This window comes from Myotis davidii, unplaced genomic scaffold, assembly GCF_000327345.1.
Source record: "Myotis davidii unplaced genomic scaffold, ASM32734v1 scaffold575, whole genome shotgun sequence".
Classification (NCBI taxonomy): domain Eukaryota; kingdom Metazoa; phylum Chordata; class Mammalia; order Chiroptera; family Vespertilionidae; genus Myotis; species Myotis davidii.
The window spans coordinates 6,184,849-6,198,316 of record NW_006290306.1 but is presented as its reverse complement, the minus strand read 5'-3'; the positions used below and the strand labels follow the sequence as shown (position 1 = coordinate 6,198,316).

The window sequence follows — 13,468 nt, the reverse complement described above, 5'->3', positions numbered from 1 at the left end:
CTTGGTAACTGCAGACAGCAAAGGTGTTCGAACAGGCCTTGGGCTTCCATATCCCATACGATGCAGTCTATGGCTAATTTGCCTACAAATGTCAGGTGGTCATAGTAACCTGGCCACTCAGTGTGTGCATACAAATTCTTTGGGTGATCTCTTCCCACCCATCCCCACATCCACCTCCCTCTGATATTTCACAGTCTGTTCCATGCTTCTATGTCAGGATTTATTTTGTTCATTAGTTTATTTTGTTCACTAGATTCCACATATGAGTGAGATCATGTGATACTTGTCTTTCTCTGACTGGCTTATTTCGCTTAGCATAATACTTTCCAGGTCCCTCCATGCACAGTTACTATTCTTAAGAAATCCCACGTTTATTGATTTGTGAATATTGTACCAACCTTTCATCCCTGGAATAAATCCCACTTGGTCAATGGCATATGATCTTTTTAACATATTTCTGGATCAAGTTTGCTAATATTTTGTTGAAGATTTTAGCATCTGTGTTCATCAGGGATATTGGCCTGTAGTTTTCTTTTCTTTGTAGTGTCTTTATCTGGTTTTGAAAATAGGATAATGCTGGCTTCGTAGAAAGAGCTGGAAGTGTTCCTTCCTTTTGGATTTTTTGGAATAGTTTGAGGAGGATAGGTGTTAGTTCGTCTTTGAATGTTTGGTAAAACTCTCCTGTGAAGCTGTCGGGAACAGGGCATTTGTTTGCTGGGAGACTTTTTTTATTATTACTACTATTATTATTACTGATTCAGTTTTATCAGTACTTACCAGCCTATTCAGGTTTTCTGATTCTTCCTGCTTGAGTTTTGGAAGATTGTATTTTCCTAGGAATTTGTCCATTTCATCCACATTGTCCAGTTTGTTGGCATGTAGTTGTTTATAGTATCTTCTTGTAATCCTTTGTATATCTGTGGTGTTGGTTGTTACTTTGCCGGTTTCGTTTCTGATTTTATTTATTTGGGTCCTCTCTCTTTGTTTCTTAATGAGTCTGGCTAATGGATCATCAATCTTGTTTATCTTTTCAAAGAACCAGCTCTTGGTTTCATTGATTTTTTTGGTATTGTTTTTTTAGCCTCTATATCATTTATTTCTTCTTTATTATTTCCTTTCTTCTACTTACTCTGGGTTACAGGGTTAAATAGTTTATTACTAATTTTTCTTGTTTTTTGAGATAGGCCTATAGTGCTATGAACTTCCCTCTTAGGACTGCTTTTGCTGTGTCCCATGTATTTTGGGTTGTTGTGTATTCATTTTCATTTGTTTCCAGAAAGGTTTTGATTTCTTTCTTGATCTCATTGGAAAACCATTCATTGTTTTTAATAACATGTTTCCATGCATTTGAATGTTTTTGAATGTTTTTACTATAGTTGATTTCTAATTTTATTCCATTGTGATCCGAGAAGGTGCTTGATATTATTTCAATCTTTTTGCATGTCCTTACATGTGGTCTATCTTTGAGAATGATCCATGTGCACTTGAGAAGAATGTATATTCTGCAGCTTTGGGGTGAAATGTTCTATAAATGTCAATTAAATCCATCTGATCCAGTGTGTCCTTTAGAGTCATTGTTTCCTTCTTAATTTTTGTCTGGAAGATCTATCCAGTGAAGTTAGTGACTGTACTGTGACGAAATCGCAGTCAGTCTCTCCCTTAAAGTTCTCTAGAAGTTATATATATTTAAGTGCTCCATTGTTGGGTACATATATGCTTCCCAGAGTTATATCCTCTTGTTGGATTGACCCTTTTAGTATTATGTAGTGATCTTTATTGTCTCTTGTGATGGCCTTCATCTTGAAGTCTGTTTTGTCAGATATGAATATTGCTAACCCAGCTTGTTTTTCATTTCCATTTGCATGGAAAAAATTTTCCATCCCTTCACTCTCTTCCTTTGTGAGTCTTTTGTTCTGAGGTGGGTCTCTTGTAGGCAGCATGTAATTTGTTCATGTTTTTGTATCCATTCAACCACCCTGTGTCTTTTGATTGGAGCATTTGCATTTAAGGTTATTATTGACAGGTACTTAGTTATCGTCATTTTTATTCTTTATGTCTGTTTCTCTATTCTCATTTCAGCAATTTCTTTAGCATTTCTTACAGTACTGGTTTGGTGGTGATAAACTCATTTGCCTTTTTTATGTCTGGGAAGCTCTTTATTTCACCTATTTATGAATGATAGCCTTGCTGGATATAGAAAACTTGGTTTCAGATTCTTGCTTTTTATTACCTTGAATACTTCATGCCATTCCCTTTCTGGCAGTTACTGATGAAAAATCAGCTGACAGTTTTATGGGAACTCCTTTGTAGTAACAAATTGCTTTTCTCTTGCTACCTTGAAGATGATCTCTCTATCTTTAATTTTTGGCATTTTAATTATGATGTGGCTGGGTGTTTGCCTGTTTGGTTTCTTGTTTAGGAATCTCTGGGTCTCCTGAACCTGTGTGACTTTTTGCTTCATTAGGTTAGATTTGTGCCACTTTTTAAGGACAACTTGTTTTATACTGAAACGTGAGGCAAACCTGGATGACAGTAGGGAAGTTGGACTTGAAGGACATGAGTGTAAAGAGTAGTTTCAGTGCATAAGAAACAGTGAGAGCTATAAAATAGCAGGAAGGATGTGTTCAGAGGAAATTTTGGAATTTAAGATCTTGAGGATAGTGTGAAACCTGAGAACTTGTCGGAGAAGTTATCAATGAAAATTTCAAACTCACTGAAGTTGATTTCAGGACTTAAAAAAAAATGTGAGCACCACAGATGCTAATAAAAGAGCAGTTTTCCTTTTATCCATTAGATATGTACCATTATGTAAGATACATAAAAGAAGATTGGAGGAATGATATATGAAGAGAGTAGTACTCATGGAGAATTTAGTAAAAATTGGTTGGAAGGTTAATCAATATCATTGTAGGTGCATTGCTAATATGTTAGAACTTTTGTTCATGTTCAGCTTGTAGCTTTGATGTTGCTTGTAATGACAGTGTTTCTTTTAAAAGAAAGGATACAAATTATTCTTATCTGTTTGTTGTACAGCTTCTAAAATTTATTAAATCTAAGTAATGTAGTACTTTGATAAATAAAACCTATCTAAAATGTAAAAAAAAAAAGAAAGAAAAGAAACAAAACAAAATAACACCACACACGTTAAAAGATCCATATGAAGTGGTTCTTAACTGTTTTTGGATTACAGATGCCTTTAAGAATCTGGTGAAAGCTCTGAGCTTTGTTTCCAAAGTACTTATATATGAACAAACACAATAATTTTATAATTTTAGGAAGTTCACAGACCCACTAAAGCCCAGAGAAATCGTGTTTAAGAACAGAAGAGAATTCTATTACTAATTCCTTTGTGAACTAAAAACAGTAGTTGTTTCTGTGTATTTTGATGTAATACTGAATTTCAAAGAATGCCCAAAATTAGACTTTCATAGCCAATAGTTCTGGGTTACTTGTGCTCTATAGCAGGCAGTCGCCAACTGGTGGTCCGTGGACCACTGATGGTCCGTGAGGTCCAAAAGGTTGGGGACCACTGCTCTGTAGTGAGATACCTGTAATCAGTGTTGGTAAGAACTTGAACATAAGATGATTACTAGTAAGTGATCTGTTGAAAATGATAGTAACTGGAGGTGTTTTAATTATGTAATATTTAATGCTGCTCTGTTATAAGCTTTAGAGCCTTTTAATATTTACCAATAAGCAATCAACTTAAACCATTTGGATCTGTATTTCATTCAGCTCACAGTTTTCATTCATAGAATATGATCTTCAAGTAGAATATTTAATAAAGTAAGAACCATGTTTGAGCATGGTACGGCTTTGGGGAGAAAGAAAGATCTGATTACCTTTCTCCTCTGCTTTCTGCTTACTTGCCCCTCCCGGTGTGTGCTAGCTTTTTTCTCCTTTTTTTTTTTTTTTTTAGGGTAAATGGGCACCGTTTGTTTCAGTAACAATTGTAAATTGAAAGATCTTTTCTATAACTTAGGAGGTAGTAGAATATTTCGTTTTGTTTAAGATAGCTTGAAGTGTTTTTCACCTGCAAAATTGACTACTTTGGGAATTTTATTTCCTTTACTATTGTAGCTTACAGTGATTATTATGTCTGCAAGAGATCTACTCATGTTTTATGATTTTATTTTCACTGCAGGACCGTGTATATGTACAACAAAATAATGTGGAGAATGTCTACAATTTGGGATTAATTATTTTTCGAGATCAAGTTGTACGATATGGCTGTATTAGGGATCATCTACGACAAACATTATTGGATATGATTGCAAGAGAGCGGAAAGGAGAAGTTGTAGACCGGTATTAATCATCTTTTAACTCATTAGGTTTTGGCTTTTAGCAGTTATACCCTGAGAACCAATTTATTGTCAAAATTTTATTAAAATGAAAGTTTGATTTTCTAACACATTATGAAAATTCTCAAAAGCTTTTATCACAGTTAGCAAAGTTACATAGATGTTAACTTAAAAACACACTTCTAATTTTTAGAAGAGACCATTTTAACCTTTAATTTGGTATACTTTTTTTTAAAGCAGTTCAGCCATAAGTCTTCCCATTTGATTTTCGTTGTCATTTTGTTTACATTTCACTGAAAATATTTTATTGGCATTTTGGCTAGAAACGGGAATTTGTGAGGAAGTGTGATCCCGGTCATACTTTTGCTGTAACCAGTACATGGCCTCCTCCTTGCTGACTGTGTGTTAAGCCCCAGTGCAACCTGAACTACATTTCTTGTCTGCAATGCTGAAACCTCGCCTACCCAGCACATAGAATTCCAGACTGTAGATATCAGTGCTTGGGTCATTTATGATCCCCAGATTGATGTGTTCCTGGATTCCCAAACCAAAGTTTCCAATATCTGAGGAGTTATTTTGTAATTCATACTCTCTCACCTTTAGACCTTTCTACAAGAGTTCTTCTGCCTTGTCCCCACAAAGTATGCAGTGGACGGCAATTTTTTCCTTTGTTTTTTCATGTATTTTTTATTCTTGCATTTTGTTCTTTTTCTGGCTGGGTGATAACATTTTTTTCCCTATGTCTTTTTCTTTAAGGGCTTTTGGCTAGCCTTTCTTGTTAACATATTTAAAGAAAAATGTTGAACATAGTCTAAACCAGCTAAGAAATATTACTGTACTATTCTCATATTCCTTCTAATGATTACAGTGACACCAGCTCAAGTGGCTTGAAACATGCAAGGCTGCTTTCTCTGCTTCTCTATTCAAAGCAGCTAATATATGAAGACTTGTAAAGTTCTTTTTTTGTGTGCTTTTTGTTTTTTAATCCTTACCCAAGGATATTTTTCCATTGATATTTAGGAAAAGTGGAAGGGAGAGGGAAAGACAGAGAAACATCGATGTGAGAGAAACAAATCAATTGGTTGCCTCCTGCTCGAGCCCTAACCAGGGCCAGGGAGGAGCCTGCAACCCAGGTAAATGCCCTTGACCAGAATCGAACCCGGGACCCTTTGGTCCGCAGGCCCACACTGTATCCACTGAGTCAAATCGACTAGGGCTGTAAAGTTTTTTATTTCCACGTCGGTGCCTGGTCAGGATTGCCCAAAAGTCATTTGGTACAAAAATTTACAAGTCAAGCTGTGCAGCCTCCTTTCATCCTCCCTGCTTCCTGATATAATAGCCTTTTTTATTCTGTGTTTTTAAATACATAGAACTATTTAGACATGACATCTTAAACATACTTCTTTCAAATGTTTAAGTTATTGCTTGAGAACAACTTGAGATAACTACCTGTGCAGTCAAGGTACTGCTTTCCAATGAAAATTACTTTAAAACCTCATGTTGCAAAGAAGCTGCTTCTGGGAGATTGGTCACTGATTTAAAAAAATATTCTGAAACTTTTTAGCTATTTCTGTTGTATTTTTTGTATGAGTCTTTGATGTAATTTGATTTTCAAGTGGTTATAACTTCTTTTGACAGAGGCGCAATAAGAAATGCGTGCCAGATGTTAATGATTTTAGGTCTTGAAGGACGATCAGTCTATGAAGAAGATTTTGAGGCTCCTTTTTTGGAAATGTCTGCAGAATTTTTTCAGGTAAAAAATTACGTATCAGTGAAGATATATAAATAAGTGCTCTTTTAAGATGTTCTTAACGTTATTAAATGTGCTTACTAATTTGAACATTTTTGACCTTTTTTTTCCTGAGGCTCTTATGTTTCAAATTGTTTACTCCCAAGTTACTATGCAGTGTATCACCAGTGAAGTTTCACTATACAGGCTTTTGATAATATAAGTAACTAGTAAAATAAATGTAGGAAAGTGCATGATTCCATAGTGCATATATGTCTTCAAGACTGTTGATTGGAAAACTATAGGTCAGTAAATACAATTGATATATATTTGCAGCATTATGTACAACCCAAAACCAACTAAATTGCTGAAAGCAAAGCTAAACTATTACTAATTTATAATGAAAATAGAGGCCTAGTGTATGAAATTCGTGCGCAGGTATGGTCCCTTGTCCTGGCCTACGATCAGGGCCATCTTCCCCAGCTGCCCGAAGTCAGCCCTGCTCCCCAACACCACCCACCCCCGGTTCCCTATTTGCCATCAGGCGATCAGAGCCTGATGGCCAGGGGGAGAGGGACTGAGATGTCGGCCATTCTGCCTGCTCCCCGGCCCCGCCCCCTGCCACCACTAACCCCAGCTCCCTGTTTGCCATTGGGTGATTGGAGCCTGCTGGCCAGGGAAAGGGACCTAGAGGTGATCAGTGTGCCTCATAGTGACTGGTCCAGCGGTCATTCTGGTGGTTCTGCCATTAGGGTCAATTTGCATATTACCCTTTTATTATATAGAATGGTGATAATAATAACTGAGTACTATGACAGATAGAAGACAGTATTTATAAGGTAATGATGACAGCCAGGGATTATTAAGATGATCTCACCAAGATTTTTGTTTGGTGTGTTAATGTACATTCTTAGAAATTTGATTATTTTCAAGGACTAAGAATACTTTTTGTTAAGATAGTATGAAGTGGTATTAAATTTATCTATAGTTCATATCAGCGTGTCTTTTATTATGTAATTCTTAGATATATTCCTTAATCCTACTTTCAAATAAGTTTAAATCATTTGGGTTAACATTTATAATTTAGTGGAACCTCTATAAGGTTGGTGTTAGGCAAGATTGATAGTTATTTAAAAGCTCCATTTCTCCAACTTCAGTATATATACTCCTTTGAGCCTGAGAATCAGGGTGGCAGGAGGACTTCAGTAATAAACAGTATGCCAGCAAAACTATATGATAAACATGATGATTCCTTCTAGGCATAACTTTAAATTAAAGCAGATCAAAGAAGAATTTGCCACTCTCACTTTGAGTCAGATGCTTTATTCTGGCATGTGTTTACTTTTGCCGCTATTTGGAGTACATTGGCAGTATTTGAAAAACACTACTCAAGGATAATGTATTAATTCAGTTTTATGTAAATAATGCTTTAAAGTATATAACGCAGACTGTATGATCATGTGTAATACACTATATAAAGTGTTGATAGTGCTTATTATATTTAGTTTGATTTTTGATACACACTGTAGAAATATAGTTAAAAGCAGAAACACATTTTGCTTCTGTGTTTTTAAAGAATCATGCTTCCTATTTGCAGATGGAAAGCCAGAAATTTTTAGCAGAAAACAGTGCTTCAGTATATATAAAGAAAGTAGAAGCTAGAATTAATGAAGAAATAGAACGGGTGATGCACTGCCTTGATAAATCAACTGAAGAGCCAATTGTAAAGGTGGTGGAGAGGGAACTTATTTCCAAGCACATGAAAACTATAGTAGAAATGGAGAATTCTGGGCTAGTACATATGTTGAAAAATGGAAAGACAGAAGGTAAGTCTCAGCAGTTGGAGAAATCCTTATAGTTCTACCAAGTTCTCAGTATTTTTAAATTTTTCTCTAAGATAATGAATGTCAGTTTTTAAGAAGTGGTCTATATCACTAATTTAGTTGTTACTTTGGTAAGATTTAATGGTAAAGCTTTGCATTTATTACTGAGGATTTTAGATGTTTCTAGTGAAGTGACTTTTTTCTCTTTCATCTTAAGCCTCCTCACTTTATGTTTTTCTTTACCCAGAAGATAAATGTAATACTGGGGAGGACAACAAGCTCCTCATCTAGTCCTGTACTTTGGTGTTATATACTAGAGGGTTTAGACTCTATTCCCAAATATTGTCCTGTAGTTTTTGTGATTGTTTTAAAATCTGAAGTTCCAATCTTAAAATTTTTGTAGGCTTTCCTATGGGAGTTAGTTATGATAAAGTTTCCAAAAATGCAAAAATAGGTGTCTTTCCTGTTGGTGTATATAAATAAATTAGTTCATTGGTTTTGGGGAACTCTGAAGTTATAGACTAAAAAAGGAGAAGGGAGAATTGCATAGAAGTAAAAATAGAAATTTTGAGATAACTGTAGCATTTACCCATTTTGGCTGTTTACCTTTATTTTTTTGAAAACAGTATTTTGTAACAACTGTAGCATTTCCTTGTGTGGGCTATTTACCTTTATTTTCCTGAAAACAGTATTTTGTGACAAGTACCCAAGAAGAAATAAGGAATCAGTTATGTTGTCCTCACTCTTAATTTTTGAAGATTTGCTTTAAAACTCTGACTTTATAAATAAATCACTGACATGATATTGAAAAATAAATCTGGTACTTAACTCTTCTTTTCTCCTGTTTCTTAGATGAAGTTTTGGCAGTGTTTTAGCCACATACTCCTTATAGCTGAAATACATATTGCCTGTTTGGGGTAATGAGCTATAGATGAAATACATATTGCTATTTGGGGTAATGACCTAGGTAGGGAATGAAAAGAAGAATTTTTATGTGAAAAATTTTAAAGAAAGGAGGATATAAGAAAATGGAAAAGAAACATAATGAGAAGAGAGGTTGTTCCATGCCTCCTTCAATGGAATCCTTGCTTTGTGTTTTGAAATGGTTATATTTGTAAACGTGTAACAAGTTTCTGAAAAGTTTTATATAACTTTATAGATTTTATTAAAGCCAAAAAAGTTGCATTTTAAAAAACTCTCTGGTAAACATTTTTCTAAAAGCAACAGAACAAAAATTATTTTATGTATGTTTGTCATGTTTTCTAAAATAAGCTACTCCTGCATGTCTCAGGTCTAAGTAGGGTTAGCAAACTTTCTTGTATAGGAGCAGGCAGTAAATATTTTAGGTGTGTGGGCCATACAGTAAACTACTCATCTCTACTGCATATTGAGAAAGTAGGCGTAGACAGTATTACAAAATAATAAGCTTGACTGTTTCTGTAAAACTTCATTTGATTTATTTTTATATGCTGTACAAAAAGACAATGGGCTGTATTTGTATTTGGTCTATGGACTACAGTTTGATAACTCCTGATGTAAATGGTCCCTGGCAGATTTGGACTTTATGAAAAGCATTTTCCATATTTAAACAAAATTAGAATCCAAAAATTTTCTAATGTGCTGTCTAGCCATTGAATGAATTCTTTCTTATCTACCTTGAGAACCTGGGAGGGAGGAGATTAAATGGGTTGAAGATTAGGGGCTATGAAATGTTTGATGGAGAGATTGTTAGTCATGCCTGAATTATAGTATCTCTATAACCTGGAGACTTCAGTTAAAAGCATTAATTATGCCTGACACATGGCAAGTGCTTAAGTACACGAATTAAGAAATACCACAATAGCTACTTACCATATATAAGCAACTATCTGTGATTCTAAATTAAATTGTAAAAATCTGGTTTCAGTTTTCCTGACTTCCCACTAGAAACCTAATTGTGCAATATCTTAATTTTTGCTAGGCTCTGCTCGTGATCATTTTGTCGAGAATAGGTCAGGGTCACGGCTTTACCATTATGAAGCCAAATGTCTCATAAATCAGAAAGTGAAAAATAGTTTTCCCACCATAAGTGGAGGATGAAAAGGATTGACTGATTATCAGATGCAGATAGTGCTGTGAAGTTAAGTTCAAATGGCATCTCATTTTGATATTTAATTTTGAATGCCAAGTGTTTTTCATTTTCTCATTTATATCCTCTACTATACCATATATTTATATACAGTGAAAGACAATGAAATGTATTAATTTACATACAGTTAACTATATAGCATATAATTAAGTAAAACTGTGACAGTATAGGAACAAAACAGGTAAGTTGGGAACCGTTGTGTTAGAAATGTCTGATGTGCCAAATTTACTGTAGTATATATCCATACTGTTGAATTTATAATACCTATTTTCAACATGAGAAATTTGGTTGTATGCTAAATGAGAAAAACTGTAAACTTTGTTCAGTGTAGGTTACTTTAGATTTATATTATTGATAAAAACTTTTTTTTAAATAAAATTTGTTTTTGTAAGTCACTGAAACAAATTTCTGAAGCCCTTTTTATAAAATTTGCTTGTAAGTATTTTAAAAATACATACAACTTTAGTTTTAGGATCTAAATTTCTCTTGTAAATATAGACTAGCCTAGGTAAATTATTATGGTCTGTTTGCCAGATATAACCACCACCAGTTTGGTGGGGGAAAATTTTTTTAAAAGAATATGTTTCATTACACAGAACATTATATATATTTTAGATTTAAAAACTAAGGTTTTATTGAAACGTAGTTATGCCCATTTATTGCCTATGGCTTCTTTCTTGCACAATGGCAAAATTGAATAGCAACAGAAACCATATGTGGCTCACAATCTAAAATATTTACTATTTGGCACTTGACAGAAAAAATAATCTCAGTGTCTAATCTAGAAACTGCTTGTTTTAACTCCATTTTCAAAAGTTCTTGATCATAAAACTTTTTTTGTATTATTGTAAAGTTCTAATATGATAGTCTCCCTATAAGTTCTTATTTCAAAAAACTTAGACATTTGGAAAGGCAGTATTTCAACTCTACATTTTAATCCGTGAAAAATGATATAAAAAATGGACACAGTCTAAAGTTTTCATTCTGAGATAACCCAATTTTTAAAATATAGATACTGGCTTTAAGACATCACCTGGGAAATATTAGAGATTGCTCTGAGGAAAATATTAAAGAATTGGAATTTATGCTGTAAATTTCATGTAAACTTTACCATGATATGAAATGAAATAAATTCTAGTATATTTGTTTTCATGGTTATTGTTTGAACCTTTAAACTAGACATACTTAAAAATATCCATAAGACTTTAATGGGTTTAAAAATTTTTTTATTGACTACAAATTACACCATAAGGAAAGTTATCCTTATACAGTTTATAGTAATACTAGGTTCTAGATTAGAGTTACTTAGGATAAGTTATACAGAAACTAAAAATTGTAGTTTTCATTTTTGTGACTTTGTTAAACAGTTTGGGCATCTTCTCTTCCATGCAAACTAAAATTGCTGAGACATTTTATTGATGCTTTCAGAGCGTCTCATCTAAATCGGTATCATGAATTGCAATAATAACCATTAACTGGCCTGTTTATTCCTTTTTTCTGTTTTGCTTGGGGGAGTGGTACTAGTTTTTCATGTCAACAAATGATTGTAATCGAGAAATAAGTTAAAGTATTACAAATCAGCATGAACAGAGATTCGCACTTTTTCTTAATCTTAAATGTAGCCGATTTGTGTTTGCTTTCTGATTACAGACCTTGCTTGCATGTACAAGTTATTTAGTCGTGTGCCAAATGGTTTGAAAACAATGTGTGAGTGTATGAGTTCCTATTTGAGAGAGCAGGGTAAAGCCCTTGTTTCTGAGGAAGGCGAAGGAAAGAATCCCGTTGACTATATCCAGGTAGGTAAATACAGAAGATTCTAAGTTTATGATAAACTACTGTTGACAAGTACTAAAAAGGTCAGTTATTATGACATGTAGTATGTATTTTTTACTTAATTGTCCCTGTGGTAAATTAGTATATATAATTATCCTAAATATTTTAGAGTTTTGCAAAGTATGTATATATTAGGAAGCCAGACTCAGCTACTTCTTTTCATTTATTCTGCCTGGTAAAGACCTTATTTAAATAGTCTTAAGAATGAAAGTTATTCCTTTCTACTTTTTTATATGCCTAAGTGCTCATATTTTAGTGTATTAAAAAATGTGTTAAATACTTTTGTTTCAGAATGTTTTGCTTTCAAGCAATAGTAAGAACAAAAAATTTTGTTCCAAATTTTCCTGTTTTAATATAAATAAAAGGGTTTCATGGTACATTTTTAAAGCTATTTTTTTCGGGCTTGCACACTTAATAAAGACAGGATGGGGAGAAACAAGTAAGGAGGTTCTTTGGTTCTTCTTAAGTGCAGTAATACATAAATGAATGATAGAATACTTCCTTCATCACTGACATTTTAATACAGGCTTAGATACAGGCTTGAAAATAATATAGAATCTCTAAGTTTAACACTGAATGCACATGTTTATATTACCAGCAGAGTTAAAAGAAACGTACATGTTTGCGTACATATTGTTTCTAGAGACATTATTATAATGTATCTTCCTTTTTTTATTTGGAAGGGCTTATTGGATCTGAAGAGTAGGTTTGATCGCTTCCTGCAGGAATCATTTAATAATGACCGACTCTTTAAACAAACTATTGCGGGTGACTTCGAGTATTTTCTCAACCTCAACTCCAGGTCCCCTGAATACCTCTCATTATTTATTGATGATAAGTTGAAAAAGGGAGTTAAAGGGGTAAGTATAGTGTATTTGAAAATACATTTAAATTTTACTTATAGATATAAAATTGTATATAAGCTTGGGAAATCAAATACAAAATTAGGGAATTTTTAAATATAAAAATAAGCATGTGCTGTGCTTAAATGTAAAAGGATTGTTTACGGTATCGAAATGGCCAGAGGTACTTTGACATTTCACTTAATCTATAAAAACAAACAACTCTACACAGCCATAGCATAGGATGTTGTTGCTCTCATCTATTTCTTGGGGTTATGTATCAGATAATACTTGGGTGCCAGGAATTTGAAGGCATAGACTAAAATAACGGAAAATAGTTTGAAAGCATATATTGAAGCTCAGTTTCAAGTTTTTATTGTATACCTGGGATCTTGGAAGCTCACTATTAGCATAGAAAATTAAATTAAGAGTATTTTGATTACATATAAATTGCTCTTTTTTACTCTACTTTGGAATTTGTGAGACAAAAGGGAAAAGTAACGAATGACCTCACAGGTTTTACAGGCTCCTCTAGCAGGCACAAACAAAAGATTAAGACACAGAATAAAAGACATTTGTTTATTCTTTCATAATTTTTAATATAAGCTTAATACAACCTGCCACAGTATCACCTTTCCCTATTTAAAAGATAAGGGTGATGGGGCCTTATTACTCTTTAAATCAGCGGTCACCAACTGGTGGTCCACGGACCACTGGGGGTTCAAGAGGTCCGAAAGGTTAGCGACCACTGCTTTAAATTATAGCAAATTATTATCCTTCTGTTTGCACAATTTAGATTTTGACTGATCTTA

General features: G+C 33.8%; 1 protein-coding gene across 2 annotated transcripts in view; it reads left to right on the top strand.

Annotated features, from left to right (window-relative positions):
• Positions 1-13,468, top strand: part of CUL3 (cullin 3) — an 84,010-nt gene that overhangs the window by 48,730 nt on the left and 21,812 nt on the right. Inside the window, exons 4-8 of one of the 2 annotated variants that reach the window (XM_006763402.2) lie at positions 4,145-4,305; positions 5,940-6,054; positions 7,628-7,856; positions 11,632-11,777; positions 12,498-12,674. In XM_006763402.2, coding sequence (XP_006763465.1) covers positions 4,145-4,305; positions 5,940-6,054; positions 7,628-7,856; positions 11,632-11,777; positions 12,498-12,674 — 828 coding nt within the window. The remainder of the gene's footprint in view (positions 1-4,144; positions 4,306-5,939; positions 6,055-7,627; positions 7,857-11,631; positions 11,778-12,497; positions 12,675-13,468) is intronic. The other variant, XM_015563668.1, reaches the window with a different exon arrangement.